Source organism: Mobula birostris, chromosome 5 (genome assembly GCF_030028105.1).
Source record: "Mobula birostris isolate sMobBir1 chromosome 5, sMobBir1.hap1, whole genome shotgun sequence".
Taxonomy (NCBI): Eukaryota; Metazoa; Chordata; class Chondrichthyes; order Myliobatiformes; family Myliobatidae; genus Mobula; species Mobula birostris.
In genome coordinates this window covers 176,293,800-176,310,995 of record NC_092374.1, presented here as the reverse complement: position 1 = coordinate 176,310,995, position 17,196 = coordinate 176,293,800, and the positions used below count along the sequence as shown (strand labels likewise).

Below are 17,196 nucleotides of genomic sequence, written 5' to 3'. Positions count from 1 at the left end.
GACTAAATGGCCTTTCAGCTAGTTCCATTTACCTGAATTTGGCCCATACCCCTCTAAACTTTTCCGTGTGCCTTATTGTCTCTTAAAATAATTATAACCACTCCACCAATTCAACTGAGAGCTATGTACATACTGCCACCATATTTTGTCAAGCTTGCCCCTCAGATCCCTTTCAAAACTTCTCTACCCCACCATAAACTAACAGGTTGAATTTTTTCCTGAGATATTGGAATAATTTGTACACAAAACAGCATGATAGTTGATCAAAGTTCTTAATTCAAGTGTTGTGGCATCATTGATATATCAGGGACCATTGTTTCAGGTTGCATGTCAGAGCAGTTGAATAGGGAATAGTGCTGTAAAACCAACTTTAATTGCCACAGAACTATGGTTAGTTAAATTCACCACATTGGAAGGTCTAGAGGACAGTGGGTCAACTCCAATGGTATGAGTGAAGTGGGTGAAATTTGATGCATCAGTTGTTTAGTGGTCAATATTCTGGATATTTTTTTTAAATTCAGTGACATGACTGGAATTGAAGTTTTCCAGTAGCTTTGGAATTTGAATTTGTCCCTCGAATCACCTATCTGCTGCCAGATGGTGCACAATGCTAAGCATTACACTAATCCTAGCATTTGTGGGCTTTTCTAGTCTTTCAAGCATTGGAAAATTGAATTTATTTCTCATGAAATGTTGAGAAGCTTTTGGGAACATTTGCAAATATTGTAGTTGCATGGTGTCACTCACATTGCCTGAACAAGGCCCTTCCACATACCCAGCCATATCACATAAGCACTCACTCAAATATAATCACAATAATGAACATCTGCAGATTGTAGAATTTTGGGAAGCCTTGGATCAAACTATAGGACATGCCAAGTGTTTCCAGCTGGTTTTATTTTCAAATCTCATCACAGCATGTTTATAACACAGCAGGTCATTTGGCTCATTTTATCTGACCTGGTTTTACAATGAGAGCAACGCAAAGCTGCTGGATGGGATGGGCGGTATCTTTAGACTGGGTAAGAACAGCTATATCCCTTCAACTGTTCATTTATTGAATCAACCCTAATCTCTAAAGTTTAGCAACAGCATGACCATTTTGATCACTTCGCACTAAATTTACCAATGGATATTTTTTCCTTTTTTAAATGTTGAATCTGCTTTTATTTCTGAATACTGCTGTTACATAGGAACATAGAAAATAGGTGCAGGAGTAGGCCATTCGGCCCTTCGAGTGTGCACTGCCATTCAGTATGATCATGGCTGATCATCCAACTCAGAACCCTGTACCAGCCTTCTCCCCACACCCCCCATACCCCCTGATCCCTTTAGCCATAAGGGCCATATCTAACTCCCCGTTGTATGTGTTAGTGGGACTGCTGAAAGTATTTTTTCATTTGTCCATACTTGTATTTGTGCACATGACAAGCTCTACTTCCTTTGACTTTTGAGGAATGGGATTTGTTTTGTCAAGATCCATCAGCTGATTTCCTATAACTTTCTAGGCTGCTCCACATTCTAGCATCTGTGGAATTTGCCTGACACAAGACCAACTTGGGTAGTTTCATTCTAAACTGTTGATTGTCCAGCAAATACTTTGATCCTCATCTAACAGTCTTTCAGCCCTATAACTGTCCTTTTATCCCAGGCAGTGCATTCTAGAATAGAACTACTCTGTATTGAGAAAGAAACATGTTTATTTGTTTTTAAAGCCAATTACATTCCTTGCTAGTTCTCTATAGCCTTCAAGATTTTAAATACTGGTCTAATCAAGTCTATCAGCCCTAGAATTGTGTAGTTAAATTTCTACTGCATACCTCCAAAGCTTTCATACTTGGCAATGGACATAGAACAGCTGCAGCTGGACCACTTTTGTTTAACATTGATCATGATGACTTCAGGCTGAGACCCAACCTCACCCCAAATTTCACAAAAGTCCCATGTGTTTTTCCAATTTTCTCCACCTGCCTGCTAGTTTTAGTGAACTATCTACAGCCTCATATCTATTCTGCTACCCTTTGTGAATTGTCCAAATAAGATGCTGAACTACACCATGCAGACTCTCAGGGTAGATGCATTCTGTGCCACTGCAAGATTAAATAAGTGGCCCAAACTAATCTGAACATGTCACCATCTATTCAAGTTTTCCAATAATCCATAAACTTCTCTACTGCAGCTCCAGCTGCCCTGACCCTGGACCCCAGAACTGCAAACCCTTGGCTCTTGCTGTCCCAGGACCTAACCAGTATGACAGTTGTGGACCACAGATTGCAGGTTCCTGATGACCTGGTAAGGTTTGACGTATGCATCTCTGTCTTGGCCACAGAAGGTTTTGTTGATGGGACACACTACTGGGAGGTCGAGGTGAGAGGAAAATCCAAATGGGATGTGGGAATAGCCAAGGAGTCCATCAACAGGAAGGGTGAAATTGCCCTGAAGCCAGAGAATGGATACTTTGTGGTGTCCTTGAGCAATGGGAATGAGTATTGTGCTCTAACCTCCCCAAAGCCCATCCCGCTGCCACTGACAGTACAGCCAAACCGAATTGGTATTTACCTGGATTACAACGGAGGTCAAGTGTCGTTTTACAATGCTGGTAACCTGTCCCACCTCTACACCTTTAGTGTGAATTTTACTGAGAGGATGTTTCCTTTCTTTTGTCCCTGTTTGAATGACACTGGGGACAATGGTGCTCCCCTTTCAATCCATGCATTGCATTAACTGACTCTTAAAGATCTGGTCTACTTAGATTATTCTGTATGCATAGGTAAAATTGGGTGAAAAGGGGAAGAATGATGTTTGTGTTCTAACCTATGGTAACTTGTCTGTTTCATGAAGGAAACCTTTGTATTCTAAACTGTTATGCATGGTGTGGGAAGTGTTAATAAAGGTATCCTTGACAAATGGTATGAAATTACTTCTATGTACCTCCTGCTTTCATGTTGTGATTTTGATTGTCAGTTATCATTACACAGTAATTCCATCCAATCCTATAAAATTGCTGAGAATTGGCTGTATAGTTGAGTTATACATCACAGAAGCAAGCCCTTTTCCAAATGTCCATGGCCAAGATGCCTATCTACACTAGCCCCATTTCCCTGTATTTGGATCCTCTCCCTCTGTTTTCCTGTCAATGTACAATAATCTATGTACCATGTCATATGTTTTCATGACTGATTGTTAGCAATTTTTTTTCTACAGAAGTGGTTTGCCGCTGCCACCTAGGCAGTCTTTTTACAAGATAGATGACCCTAGCCATTATCCATACTCTTCAAAGATTGCCTACCCAGTATCAGTGGTTCCATAACCAGGACTTGTTAAACACCAGATAAGAACGAGCTCCTCATATAACCATCCACCACTTGATCCCATGGCTTCACCTGATCCTGATGGTGGGGGGTGGAGGGGGAGATGCTAAGCAGATACTACAGAAGGATGATCTTTTGAATGGGCTTTGGAGTGATCGTTTTGCACCCCAAATGGCCTGGTTCATTGCTCTTGTGCTGTAGGTTGCCTAGCAAGAATGGAGGCTAACAGGAAATTTAGTGGAAACAATTTTAACCTACTTTTTCATTCTCAGGTTCTCCTTTGATTTCTTTTCCCCCTCAACTAAAACTTCTGCACTTCCGGTTTTAGTCTCCTCACTGGAGAAAGACACTGGCCATTGCCTATGCTTCTCTTGATTCTATATACCTATAAAATATCATTACTCAAGCTCCAGGAGAAAGCAGCCCCTGTCTCTCATCTCTTCTGATAGCATCTTTGATTTTCAAGTTCAAGTTTATCATTTCAACTATTTACATGTATACCATCAAATAAAAAAACATTCCTCCAGATCAAGGTGCCCAGCACAGTACATTTCACTTGCACACAACACATAATGTAATATTACCACAAAGTAATTAATGAGATGCTTTTATGACACAAGTTTTAAAAAGTAAGCAGTAGAACACTACCAGCACTTATATATGGTGAAAGGTGCCTGGCAGCAGGGAATGCAGTAATCTCATGGCCTGGAGGAGAAAACTGTTTCCTGTCCTAGCATCTTTGTTCTAATGCTATGGTACAACCTGCCTGATGGTATTGGGGTCAAAGATTGTCAGATATCCCTCCCATCCATCCAACAATGCCAAAGGCCTTGCATATACAGCATTACTGGTAAATATCTCATGGGTGGAGAGTGGACTCTGCTGTCCTTCAGCAATCTTCATAATCTGTTGTAGGGTCTTGTGGTCACTTCCCATACTAGATGGGGCTGCAGCTGGTCTGGATACTCAATTATTATTTTTTTTTTTTTTTAAATGGTTAGAATGGTGGTATCAATTTCCTCAGGAAGTAGAGATGTTGCTGTGCTTTGACTAAAGAGGTGGAGCTCATGGACCACTTGGTACTCCTAACTCTCTCCAAGGAGGAGCTGTTCACATGCATTGAAGAGTTGTCAACCTATACATTGCTACAGTTCACAATAGTCTCTTCACAAACAAAAGGTGATCTACAGATGCTAGAAATTCAAGCAATGCACACAAAATGCTGGAGGAACTCAGCAGGCCAGGCAACATCTATGGGAAATTGTACACTCAGTGTTTCAGGCAGAGATGCTTTGGCAGGACTGGAGGAAAAAATGAGAAGTTGGGGGTGGGGTAGGGAGGTAGAAGTGCAAGGTGTTAGACGAAACAGTGAGGGGTGAATAAAGAGCTGGGAAGTTGGTGAGAGAGAGAAGCCTGGAGAGGGGGAATCTAGTAGGAGAGGACAGAAGGCTATACAAGAAAGAAAAGGGTGAGGAGCACCAGAGGGAGTCGATTGGCAGTCAGATGAGTTGGATCAGGTGGGAGGATATCCAGTTAATGAAATGTTGCTCCTCCAACCTGAATGTGGTCTCACCCCAACAGTAGAGGAGGCCATGGGTTGACATGTAGGAATGGGAAGTGGAATTTAAATTGGTGGCCACTAGGAGATCTACTGTTGCAATGAAGCCATACTCAGGCTGGAAGAGCAAGATTTTGTATTCCATCAGGGTAGTTTCCAACCTGATGCCATGAAACGTCAGTTTTTTGAACAGCTGGTGATGCCCACACCACTGCTCTCCTCTATTCCCTTCTGTTTTTCCCTTTCTCATCTTATCTCCTTTGCTGGCCATCACCTCCCTCTGGTGCTCCTCCACTTTTCTTTCTTGCATGGCTTTCTGTCCTCGCCTATTAGACTCCATCTCCAGCACTGTATCTCCTGCCAATCAACTTCTCAGCTCTTTACTTCACCCCTCCCCCCCAACTTCCAGTTTCACCTATCAGCTTGTGTTGCTCCCTCCTCTCCCTGTACCTTCTGACTTTTTTTTTTTTTTTTTTTTTTTCCTCCAGTCTTGATGAAGGGTCTTGGCCCAAAATGTTGACTATACTCTTCTCTGTAGATACTGCCTGGCCTGCTGCATTCCTCCAGCATTTTGTGTGTGTTGTCCACAATAGCCTCTCATCTTGTCGGCACTGAGGCTCAAGTTTTGCTTGTATCTTTCAGCCACTCTATGCCATCTTGTCATCATCGGTGATGAGGCTAAGCACTATTGTGTCATAGGCAAAGTTGATAATTCCATTTTCAATGGGTTTAATAGCCCAGACATGTATCAGCAGCAGACTGAGCCTGCAGGACTGGGGGAAGGTGTAATGGAGTTGAGATGCTGCTGCCAACACAGACTGACTGTGGTCTTTCTGGCAAGGAGTCCCAGATGCACTTAGTTGTTGAGACCCAGTGAGGATGGTTTTCCCACAGTCTTTGGGGAATGATTGTATTCACTGCTGAAATGAAATGGATGACCAGCATCCTGGTGTATGAGGCACCTTTACCCAGGTAAGTTATCTGAGTGGGGTGGAGAGGCTACAGCATAATCAATGCACTGATTTGAGTGATGTGAACTGAAAAGTATCCAAAGTGGCAAGAAGATGGGATGTAGTGCAATGCACAACCAGCTGCACAAAGCATGTCATTATTGTTGATGTCAATGCCATAAGATGGTACTCATTAAGGCAGTTTTTTTTTGTCTCACACTTGTACACCAGGATGGTGGCTGCCTTGAACAGTGGAGGTGTGAAGATGGCTTGGGAATGTCTGTTAATGGGGCTGCACAGTCCCTCAAGTATGTTATCAGGACCTAATAATTTACATGAGTTGACTCTGTCCAGGGTCTTCCTCACATCAGCTGCAGCCAGTCTGCTGCAGACAGTGCCACCTTCCTCACCAGCACATCATTCCATGCATACAAGGCATTCAGCCTATTGGAAAGATTCTTCCCCTTTCCAACTTGCTGACATCCTTCTATAGTTTAGCGACCAGCCTGTATGCAATATTCCTAAGGTGGCCCACCAACATTTTGCACAAGTGTAACATGCTCTCATCTCTTTTACTCAATGCCACCAGATGGATCCAAGCATGCCTAATGCTGTCTTCACAACCCTTTCTACCGGTGCCTCCACTTACCAGGAAATATGATACAACCATTGTTGGTGAAATCTCAGATGAAGACGAGAGGGCGTACAGGAGTGAGATATTCCAACTAGTGGAGAGGTGTTGCAGCAATCACCTTGCACTCATCGTCAGTAAGACAAAAGTGCTGATTGCAGACTTCTGGAAGGGTAAAACGAAGGAACACATCAATCTTCATAGAGGGATCAGAAGTGGAGAAAGTGTGCGGTTTCAAGTTCCTGGGTGTTAAGATCTCTAAGGATCTAACCTGGTCCCAACATATTGATGGAGTTATACAGAAGGCAAGACAGTGACTATATTTCATTGGGAGTTTGAAGAGAATTGGTATGTCAACAATTACACAAAAACTTCTATAGATATACTGTGGAGAGCATTCTGACAAACTGCATCACAGTCTGGTATGGAGGGGCTACTGCACAGGACCGAAAGAAGTGGCAGAAGGTTGTACATTTAGTTGGTTCCTTGTGTACTAGCCTACAAAGTTCCCAGGATGTCTTTAAGGAGCGGTGTCTCAGAAAGGCAGCATCCATTATTAAGGACCTCCAGCACCCAGGTCATGCCCTTTTCTCACTGTTACCATCAGGTGGGAGGTACAGAAGCCTGAAGGCGCACACTCAGTGATTCAGGAACAGCTTCTTCCCCTCTGCCATCCGATTCCTAAATGGGCATTGAACCCGTGAACACTACCTCACTTTTTAAATATATAGTTCTGTTTTTACATGATTTTAAATCTATTCAATAACATACTGTAATTGATTTACTTACTATTATTTTTATTGAACTGCTGCTGATGCTAAGTTAACAAATTTCATGACATATGCTAGTGAGCATAAACAGCTTCTGGTACTGATTCTGATATGTACTTGTACCCCTAGCTGTCTCTGTTCTACAACACTTCAGGCCCCAGCTACATTACTGTAATTCCTGCTCTGGTTTTGCTTGGCAAAATGCATCATTTTACACACGTCATCTGCTATTCCTTGGCCTGGTCCCCCAGTAATAGAGATCCTGTTGTAATGGTGACTTTACAAGAAAAGTGTAGCAGTTTGTACTTATAGGACCTATAATCTGTTTCTCTGTAACCACTGAACATTTTTGCCTAATGTACCAAAAAGTCAACATGCAGGTATAGGAGGCAATTAAGTCAAATTCTGTTGGCCTTTGTTATGACAGAATTAGTATGTGGAAATGAGACTTATCGCAGTGACAAGTGGCCTTGAGACTTCAGCTGAGGCAGTGTTTATTTTAGTCTTCCTGCTGAAATTGGATTGAGTTGCTGTAAAGGGAGTGTACCTAAAATTTGTGAAAATCTTTCTTCTACTCCCTAAGTATATGCAGACACTGAAGCCAGCAGCACTAGCAGTGAGGGACCAAGAAGGTATTGACAGGAGCGCATACCAAACTGAATTGATGGACTAGCCTGTATTCAGGGAATCATCTAACGCCACAGCTGGCACTGACCTCATTAAAACCTGTGTGGGTAAGTGTGTGCCTATGAAAACATTGTACAAATCAAAAGCCATGAATGAGGTTCATATTCTGCTGAGGGCTCAGATTTGTGGCATTCAGGTCTTGTGACCCTGGAACATATGGAGTCTGCTCTGCTATTTCATCATGGATAATCTAATTTTCCCCCTCAGCTCCAAACTCTTGCCTTCTCCCATATCCCTTCATACCCTGACCAATCAAGAATCTACCTTAAAATATATAAATAAAAAAAGACTTGACCTCACAGCTGCCTGTGGCAATAAATTCCACAGCTTCACCACTCTCTAGCTAAAGAATCTACTCCTCATCGCCATTCTAAAAGGATGCTCCTCCACTCTGAGACTGTGTTGCCTTGTCTTAAACTCTCCAACCATAGGAAATGTCCTCTGCTGCCCAGAGCCATCAAAAGCTCTTCATATGATGAATCATTCAAACCTGTAATCATTTTTGTGAACCACCTTTGAACCTTCAAGTTTCTGCACATCCTTTCAAAGATAACCAGCGCAAAACTGCTCCCGATACTCCAACTGAGGCTTTACCAGGGTTTTATAATGTCGCAACTTTGCATGCTGGCATTTGTATTCTGGTCCTCTTGAAACAAATCCTAACATCTCATTTGCTTTCCTCACCAAAGACTTAACCGAAAACTAACCTTCACGGAATCCTGCACAAGGACTCTCAACACACATCAAAGTTGCTGGTGAACGCAGCAGGCCAGGCACCATCTCTAGGAAGAGGTGCAGTTGATGTTTCAGGCTGAGACCCTTTGTCAGGAGGGGTTCGCTTTACACCTCAGATTTTAGTATTTTGTCTCCAATTAGAAAATGGTCAGTCCTTTTATTTCTGCTACCACAGTGCATGACCATACACTTCCTGACACTATTCCAACTGCCACTACTTTGCCCATTCTCCTAAGTTAAGTTCTCTAGTAGCCTCTCTACTTCCTCATAATTACCTGTCCCTCCACCCATCGTTGTATAGTCTGTAAACTTTGCAACAAAGCCATCAATTCCATCATCTGAATTATTAGCATATAACCTAAAAAGAATGTGTCCCAACACAGACCCCCGTGAAAAACCTCTAGTCACAGGCAACCAACTAGAAAAGACTCCCTTTATTCCCATTCTTTGCCTCCCACCAGTTAGCCACTGCTTTATCCATGCTAGATTCTTCCATATAATACCATGGTCTCGTAGCTTATCGAGCCTCGTGTGGCATCTTATCAAAGGCCTTTTTGAAAATCCAAATACACATCAAAGTATTCTCTTTTGTCTATCCTCAGTTTCTTCAATGAAGTCCAACAGATTTGTCAGGAAAGCTTTACACTGGAGAAAACCATACTGACTGTGGCCTATTTTATCATATGCCTCCAACTATCTCGAAACCAGATCCTTAGCGATCAACTCCAACATCTTCCCAACCAGAGGTCAGACTAACTAGCCTGTAATTTCTTCTGCCTTTCTCCCTTCCTGAAGAGTGGAGTGATGCTTGCAGTTTTCCTGTGATAGTAACTCTGATTCTCATTCTGCATGATAAGTAGACATTCATGCACCAGCCAAATTGGAGGTGGTTTAATATTCCACTTGAGTAAGGGGGAACTGAGTGAGCAAGCCAAGCTTTATTCTTGTTGGAATGGGTGAGCATTTGTCTTGAAAAATTATTTCCAGGTTTCCCCAAAAATCAAAAAAAAGTCATTCAGCACATTCCCAGAAAGTGATTCAATTTGGAGATTAGCTTGATCTACAGCAAGCTGGCTTCAATCCGCCTAACTTCTTGCCATGTGGCCATTTCTTGTTGATGAAGCAACATTGGCAGAGATCCTGAGTTCTGTGGTAGCTTTCAAATGTTTCTAATGAGAGATTAATTGACAATAATGCTGATGAATGTTATGGGAGGTGGGTGGATCATGCAGGAGGTGGCTTTTGATAATCCAAGTCTTTCTGGAGCTTTATGTGGACTCTAATACTGCGTTGTGACTGACTTTGTCGAAGTCTAGTTTATGGCCATATGCACAAATATGTGAAGTCACAGGTGCGATCATAAAGTTGCAGTGGCTTTACAAACACATGGCATCAGATTGTCAGCACTCACAAAAAAACAACAAATTATACACAATTTTAATAGGAAAAATTAATTAGAACCAAAATTTATTTTAGTGCAATGTGATCAGTTGTCATTGTTAAACTGTAATTGGGGTTTTGCAGGTTGTATCAAGAACTGAAGGGCTGAAGTCGCTGTTCTTGAACCCATCGCTGTGGAACTTCAGCCATTTGTGCCTCCTGCCTGATAGTACCTGAGGAAATGGTACGGCCCAGATGGTGGGGGTCTTTGGATGCTGCCGCCTTAGACCATAAGACAAAGGAGCAGAAGTGGGCTATTCGGCCTATCGAGTCTGTTCTGCCATTTTATCATGAGCTGATCCATTTTATCCTATTTAGTTCCACTCCCCTGCCTTCTCACCATAACCTTTGATGCCCTGGCTACTCAGATACCTATCAATCTCTGCCTTAAATACACCCAATGACTTGGCCTCCACTGCTGCCCATGGCAACAAATTCCATAGATTCACCACCCTCTGACTAAAAAAATTTCTTCGCATTTCTGTTCTGAAAGGGTGCTCTTCAATCCTGAAGTCATGCCCTCTCGTACTAGACTCCCCCATCATGGGAAACAACTTTGCCACATCCACTCTGTCCATGCCTTTTAACATAAGAAATGTTTCTATGAGGTGTCCCCTCATTCTTCTAAACTCCAAGGAATACAGTCCAACAGCTGACAAATGTTCCTCATATGTTAACCCTCTCATTCCTGGAATCATTCTAGTGAATCTTCTCTGTACCCTCTCCAACGTCAGCACATCCTTTCTTAAATAAGGAGACCAAAACTGCCCACAGTACTCCAAGTGAGGTCTCACCAGTGCCTTATAGAGCCTCAACATCACATCCCTGCTCCTATACTCTATTCCTCTAGAAATGAATGCCAACATTGCATTCGCCGCCTTCACTACAGACTCAACCTGGAGGTTAACTTTAAGGGAATCCTGTACGAGGACTCCCAAGTCCCATTGCATCTCAGAACTTTGAATTCTTTCCCCATTTAAATAATAGTCTGCCCGTTTATTTTTTCTGCCAAAGTGCATAACCATACACTTTCCAACATTGTACTTCATTTGCCACTTCTCTGCCCATTCTTCCAATCTATCCAAGTCTCTCTGCAGACTGTTTCCTCAGAACCACCAGCCCCTCCACCTATCTTTGTATCGTCAGCAAACTTAGCCACAAAGCCATCTATTCCATAATTCAAATCGTTGATGTACAATGTAAAAAGAAGCGGCCCCAACATTGATCCCTGTGGAACACCACTGGTAACTGGCAGCCAACCAGGATAGGATCCCTTTATTCCCACTCTGTTTCCTGCCAATCAGCCAACGCTCTATCCACGTATGTAACTTTCCTGTAATTCCATTGGTTCTTAAGTAGCTTCATGTGTGGCACCTTGTCAAAGGCCTTCTGAAAATCCAAATATACAACATCCACTGCATCTCCCTTGTCTAGCCTACTGATAATTTCCTTAAAAAATTGTAATAGGTTTGTCAGGCAGGATTTTCCTTTAAGGAATCCATGCTGAGTTCTGCCTATCTTGTCATATGCCTCCAGGTACTCTGTAACCTCATCCTTGACAATCGACTCTATCTTGTCATATGCCTCCAGGTACTCTGTAACCTCATCCTTGACAATCGACTCCAACAACTTCCCAACCACTGATGTCAAGCTACCAGGTCTATAATTTCCTTTCTGCTTCCTTGCCCCCTTCTTAAATAGCGGAGTGACATTTGCAATCTTCCAGTCTTCCAGACCCATGCCAGAATCTATCGACTTTTGAAAGATCATCGCTAATGCCTCCGCAATCTTCACAGCTACTTCCTTCAGAAAAAGAGGGTGCATTCCATCTGGTCCAGGAGATTTATCGACCTTTAGCCTATTCAGCTTCCTGAGTACTTTCTCTGTCGTAATTGTGACTGCGCACACTTCTCTTCCCTGCCACCCTTGAGTGTCTGGTATCCTGCTGTCTTCCCCAGTGAGGACTGATGCAAAATACTTGTTCAGTTCCTCTGCCATCTCATCTCCCATTACAATTTCTCCAGTATCATTTTCTGTCAGTCCTATATCTACTCTCACCTGTCTTTTACTCTTTATATACTTGAAAAAGCTTTTAGTATCCTCTTTGATATTATTTGCTAGTTTCCTTTCATAGTTAATCTTTTCTCTCAATGACCTTCTTGGTTTCCTTTTGTAAGGTTTTAAAAACTTCCCAATCCTCTATCTTCCCACTAATTTTTGCTTCCTTGTATGCCCTCTCCTTTGCTTTGGCTTTGACTTCTCTTGTCAACCATGGTTGAATCCTTCTGCCACTTGAAAATTTCTTCTATTTTGGAAATTTCTTATTGAAGCAGTTCCTCCTGTAGATATTGAACTGAGTCCATTGCTGTCTGCAGCTTGTGTTCCTGGGCTGTATCTGACCTTGATGCAACCAGTCAGGGCACTCGAGTTCATCTGTAGAAGATTGCTAGTGTTAGGTGACAAGCTTATGCCTCCTTAACCTCCTAAGTAAAGCCACTGGAGTGTTTTTACCTGTACTGTGTCGAGGACCAATCATCATTTGTGGTGTAATGAAGAAGATAATGGATCTAGATCACTATCTGGGAGGCTGTCAGTGTTCAAATATGTGACTGTGGACAGGCAGAGAAATAATTCCTTCCAAGACTGGTGAAATCCACCCAATTTTTTGGTTAGGTTAGCTGGAGCCCAGAGGAGTAGACTTGATAGTATCTCAAAACTTGTGGACACCATTTCACTACTCCAAGCAAGAAAAGGTTTCCTCTGTTCTCTCAATCAGTAAATGATTTTTGCTTTTTAGTGGATTATTGCAAGGGCTCACAAGAGGGAATTTGCTGACCTTTAACTCAGTGACATTTAAACTTAGTGCATGGACTCTCCAAGATTCATAAGTATTATACCCATGTAATTGTCCATCCACAATTACCTCAATCAATACAGCTTCAAGCAGTTCTTGTCCTGTACAAGTCATTGGGTTTGTCTTTTGGTCTGTTAACCTATTCTGGTCCAGGTTTCTACCCCTCTCTCAAATGGGGTGACTATTAGACAGGATATGTGCTGAAAATGGAGAGGGTTCAAAGAAGGTTTATGAAAATGATTCCAGCATTAAACACTTGTCATACGAAGTGCTTGATGGTTCTGGGCCTGTATTCACTGGAATTCAGAAGAATGAGGGGGTGACCTCATTGAAACCGATTGAATGGTGGATGTGGAGAGGATGTTTCCCATGGTGGGAGAGTCTAAGACCAGAGGACACAGTCTCAGAATAGAAGGGCATCCTTTTAGAACGGAGATAAGGAGGAATTTGTTTAGCTAGACAGTAGTGAATCTGTGTAATTCTTGGCTACAGGTAGTTGTGGAGGCCAAATCTTTGTTTTTTTTAAAGCAGATGTTGATAGATTCTTGATGATCAGTGCTGGAAGGGATATGAGGGGGAGGGGGTAAAGGATCAGCCATGGTGAAATGGTGGAGCAGACTCAATAGGCCAAGTGGACCAATTATGGTCTTATGATATACAGAAAGCTGAGGTCCACACCACCAGGTTCAAGAACAGCTATTTCACTTCAACCATTCAGTCCTCGAAACAACTGTCATAATTCTAATCACTACCTTGTTAATGCAGCACTCTGATCACTTTAGTTATTTTTGAACTTTAAAAGAATTCCTATTAAGTCATAGAGCACTACAACACAGAAACAGGCTCTTCATCCCATATAGTTTGTGCTGAAGCATTAATCTGCCCAGTCCCATTGCCCTGCACTAGGTACCACTCCATATCCCTCCCATCCATGTACCTATTCAAATTTCTCAAGTGTTGAAATTGAGCCTGCATCCACCACTGGCACTGTCAGCTCCTTTCCATGCACTCACCACCCTCTGAGTGAAAAAAATCCCCTTCCTGTCACCCTTAAATATTTCATCGTTCATCCTTTGTAAATGAACTCTAGTTGTAGTCTGGTCTGACCTCAGTGGAAAAAGCCTGCTTGCACGTACCCTATCAATATGTTCATAATGTTGTATACCCCTGTCAAATTTCTCCCCAATCTTCTACATTCTAAGGAAAAAAAGTCCTAATCTATTCAAGCTTTCCCTATAAATTACTTCCTGATGTCCTGGCAATATCCTTGTAAATTTTTGCTGTCCTCCTCCTTATTTACATCCATCTTTTCTGCAGTTTGATGAACAAAACTGGACACAATATTTCAAACTAGGCTTTAGAAGCATCTCAAACAATTTTATCATAGCTCCCCAACTCCTGTACTCAATACATTGACTTATGAAGGCCAACGTGCCAGATGCTGTCTTTATGTCCCTATCTACCTGTAATACCACTTTCAAGGAAATGTGGTTCTGTATTCTCAGATTCCTCTGTCCTATCACACTCATTATTCTCTTACCACTCACCATCTAAGACCTACCCTGGTGGGTCTACCCATAGTGAACACCTCACACTTGCCTGCATTGGATTCCATCTGCCATTTTTCAACCCGTTCTTCCAGCTAGAATAGATCCCGCTGCAAGCTTTAGTCTTCCTTGCTGTCCACTGCACCCCATACTTGGTGTCATCAGCAACTTCGCTGATCCAGTTTATCAGAGCATCATCCAGATTGTTGATATAAATAACAAACAATGATAGACTCTGCACCGAACCTTGTGGCTCAGCACTTGGCATAGGCTTAGGGTTGAGAGGGATAATAAATCAGCCATGATGGAATGGTGGAGCAGACTGGATGGGACAGATAGTCTAATTCTACTCCTATGTCTTATGGAAAAACATGGGCTATGCCTGGCATATCTGAGCTGTTCATCTATTACCAGCAGATGGGCCAAATAGCCTAATTGTGATTAAGGTTTAATGACCTTTGTGATTTTACATTATACGATCAGTCCCTTGTTCCAAGTTCCCTTACATTCCAAGGAATAAAGTTTCAACCTTTCCCTATGACTCAGGCATGAGTCCTGGAAACACTTTCATAAATCATCTTTGCATTCTTTCCAGTTTAATAATGTGGTTCATATAACAGGATGATTAAAACTCTGCAATTTCTTGATAAGTCCCAGAGCAGGTTCTCAGAAAGGCCTAGTGTATCATCTGCTTCACACTTCTGACTCCACGTGGCTCCCCAACACTTATGCTAAGGATAGGAGTATTAAGAACATTTCTTTCATGGTGCCCATACATTTGGTTACAATGACTGTGAAGAGTGCAGAGCTTTAATTTAGTTACCCTGTTGACTTCTCCTTTTCCACTTTTGTTCAGCACACACCTGCTGCAGTTATGTTTGACCAACACCTCATTACTTCCATGTGCTCAATGCTAAACCCCTCATACCTCTTTTCTCTCCTCATTAAACAACAGTTGGTCCTATGTTCTGGTTGTAATGGGGCAGTGAGGAAAATGTTGAGGTTGAGTGTACGAGAAGAAACAATGAAAAATGGGCAGTTAGCTGTGTTGAAGGAAAAATCAGAAAACAAATTAGTACTTAAATAGTGCCATGGATGGTCCCAAGCCCAGATGCAAAAGGGGGAGGTTTGGGCAAAGGGCTAGCAACTCCACCCTGTAAAAACCCTGAGCTACAGATATGCCAACAGACTTCATCCCTGGGTCCTTTGCTTAGAAGACATATGAAATCATGTTGTGAGAATGGAACCCACAAGGCCAATCACCTCTATCAGCCCAGGATAGCAAAGTGCTAACGGGGTTCTATGACCCTGTAGGGGTGATTTCTTATGAAGATGACTCCAATATGTTGTAGTATCAAGGGATTTGTTGATCTGAGCACATGAAATAATGTTGATATGGAGGTATAGAAGGCCATTATTGCAATGAGTATTTTTTATTGAGCACGCAGAATAAAATAGGGAAGCTTTGATTCAACCTTGTCAGACTCCGACTATTGCAGATAGTTTGCATCTTTACATTTAAGAATTTACTTCCATTGAATCATAGAGGTTCAATGGGTTTATTCCTGTGATGATGTGGGTTGATGATGGTTGAATAGATTAAGTTTGTACTGACTGGAGTTCAGAAGAATGAGCATGTCTTCAAGGAAATTGACTGGAGAGCATGTTCCCCTGGTGGGTTCTCAGAGTTACCTAGATATCCAGAATCTAAAGACTCTATTATCCATTATCCAGGCAGCATCTGAATAATGCCCAGCCATTTAAGACTGAGATAAGGAAGAATTTCCATTGAAGATCCTGACTCTTCAGAATTCTGTCTTACAAATTGTAGAAGTGGACGAGTCCACCTCAGGGATCTTAAACGTACTTGCAAAATCCACAATGTAAGATGGAGATGGGATGGTATTTTGAATTATAAAGGAGATGCAAATGTGGGAAGATGCTTTGCTACCAGAATTTGATTACAAGTAATCTGATTGAATGGCAGGACAGTTTGAAGGACTGAATGGCCTGCTGCTGTTTCTGATTGTTTGTTTTGTGGCAGCGTATTTTCCTGATAATTCTCATGCCATCACTGGTGCTGGCATTGCTGAGCCTGGTCCATTGAGTTCATTATAATTAGCACAATTGTAGTGTGGGTGTACTTTGTATAAAGGTGGGACTTTTTATCCACAAAAACTGTTCTGATCAGTGCCAGCAAGGGCAGCTGGATTTGCCACACAGAAGTTGGTGAGAATGAGACAACCATTATATCATTTGAGTTGTTTCACTTACCACCTGCTACATAATTATTGAGGTAGGCATCAGTGGTGTTCTTGGTTCCTGGTTCTTAGTTCTGGGTTCTTGATCCTCCAAAATATTCCACATAGGAATTAAACTAGAGGTGGCAGAAGGTGGGCTTAAGAAGGAGATTTTTGAAGAAGAAAAACTGCCTTAAATTTAATTGGGTTTGGTTGTGTGACTGCAGAAGGATGAAGATGATTCCATGCTTTAATTGTGCGGGGGAAAAATGAATTGCTGTACACATCTGACTTGGTAGTCAGTATTTCAAATTGAGTTGAGTGCCCTTGTCTGGTCCTAATAGGTTTGGGTTTGATGTGGGATTGGTAGTCTATGTCGAGCTGTCCATTTAACATTTTGTGAAAACAGGTCAGGCGGTGTGCTTCACATCTATCTTGGAGTGAGTTCCACTTTAATGAACTTAAAAGCTGAG

The 17,196-nt window shown here is 42.1% G+C and overlaps 1 protein-coding gene across 1 annotated transcript in view; it reads left to right on the top strand.

Annotated features, from left to right (window-relative positions):
• LOC140198417 (nuclear factor 7, brain-like) overlaps nt 1–17,196 on the top strand; it is a 36,317-nt gene that overhangs the window by 16,661 nt on the left and 2,460 nt on the right. Inside the window, exon 6 of the mRNA XM_072259506.1 lies at nt 2,180–2,292. Coding sequence (XP_072115607.1) covers nt 2,180–2,292 — 113 coding nt within the window. The remainder of the gene's footprint in view (nt 1–2,179; nt 2,293–17,196) is intronic.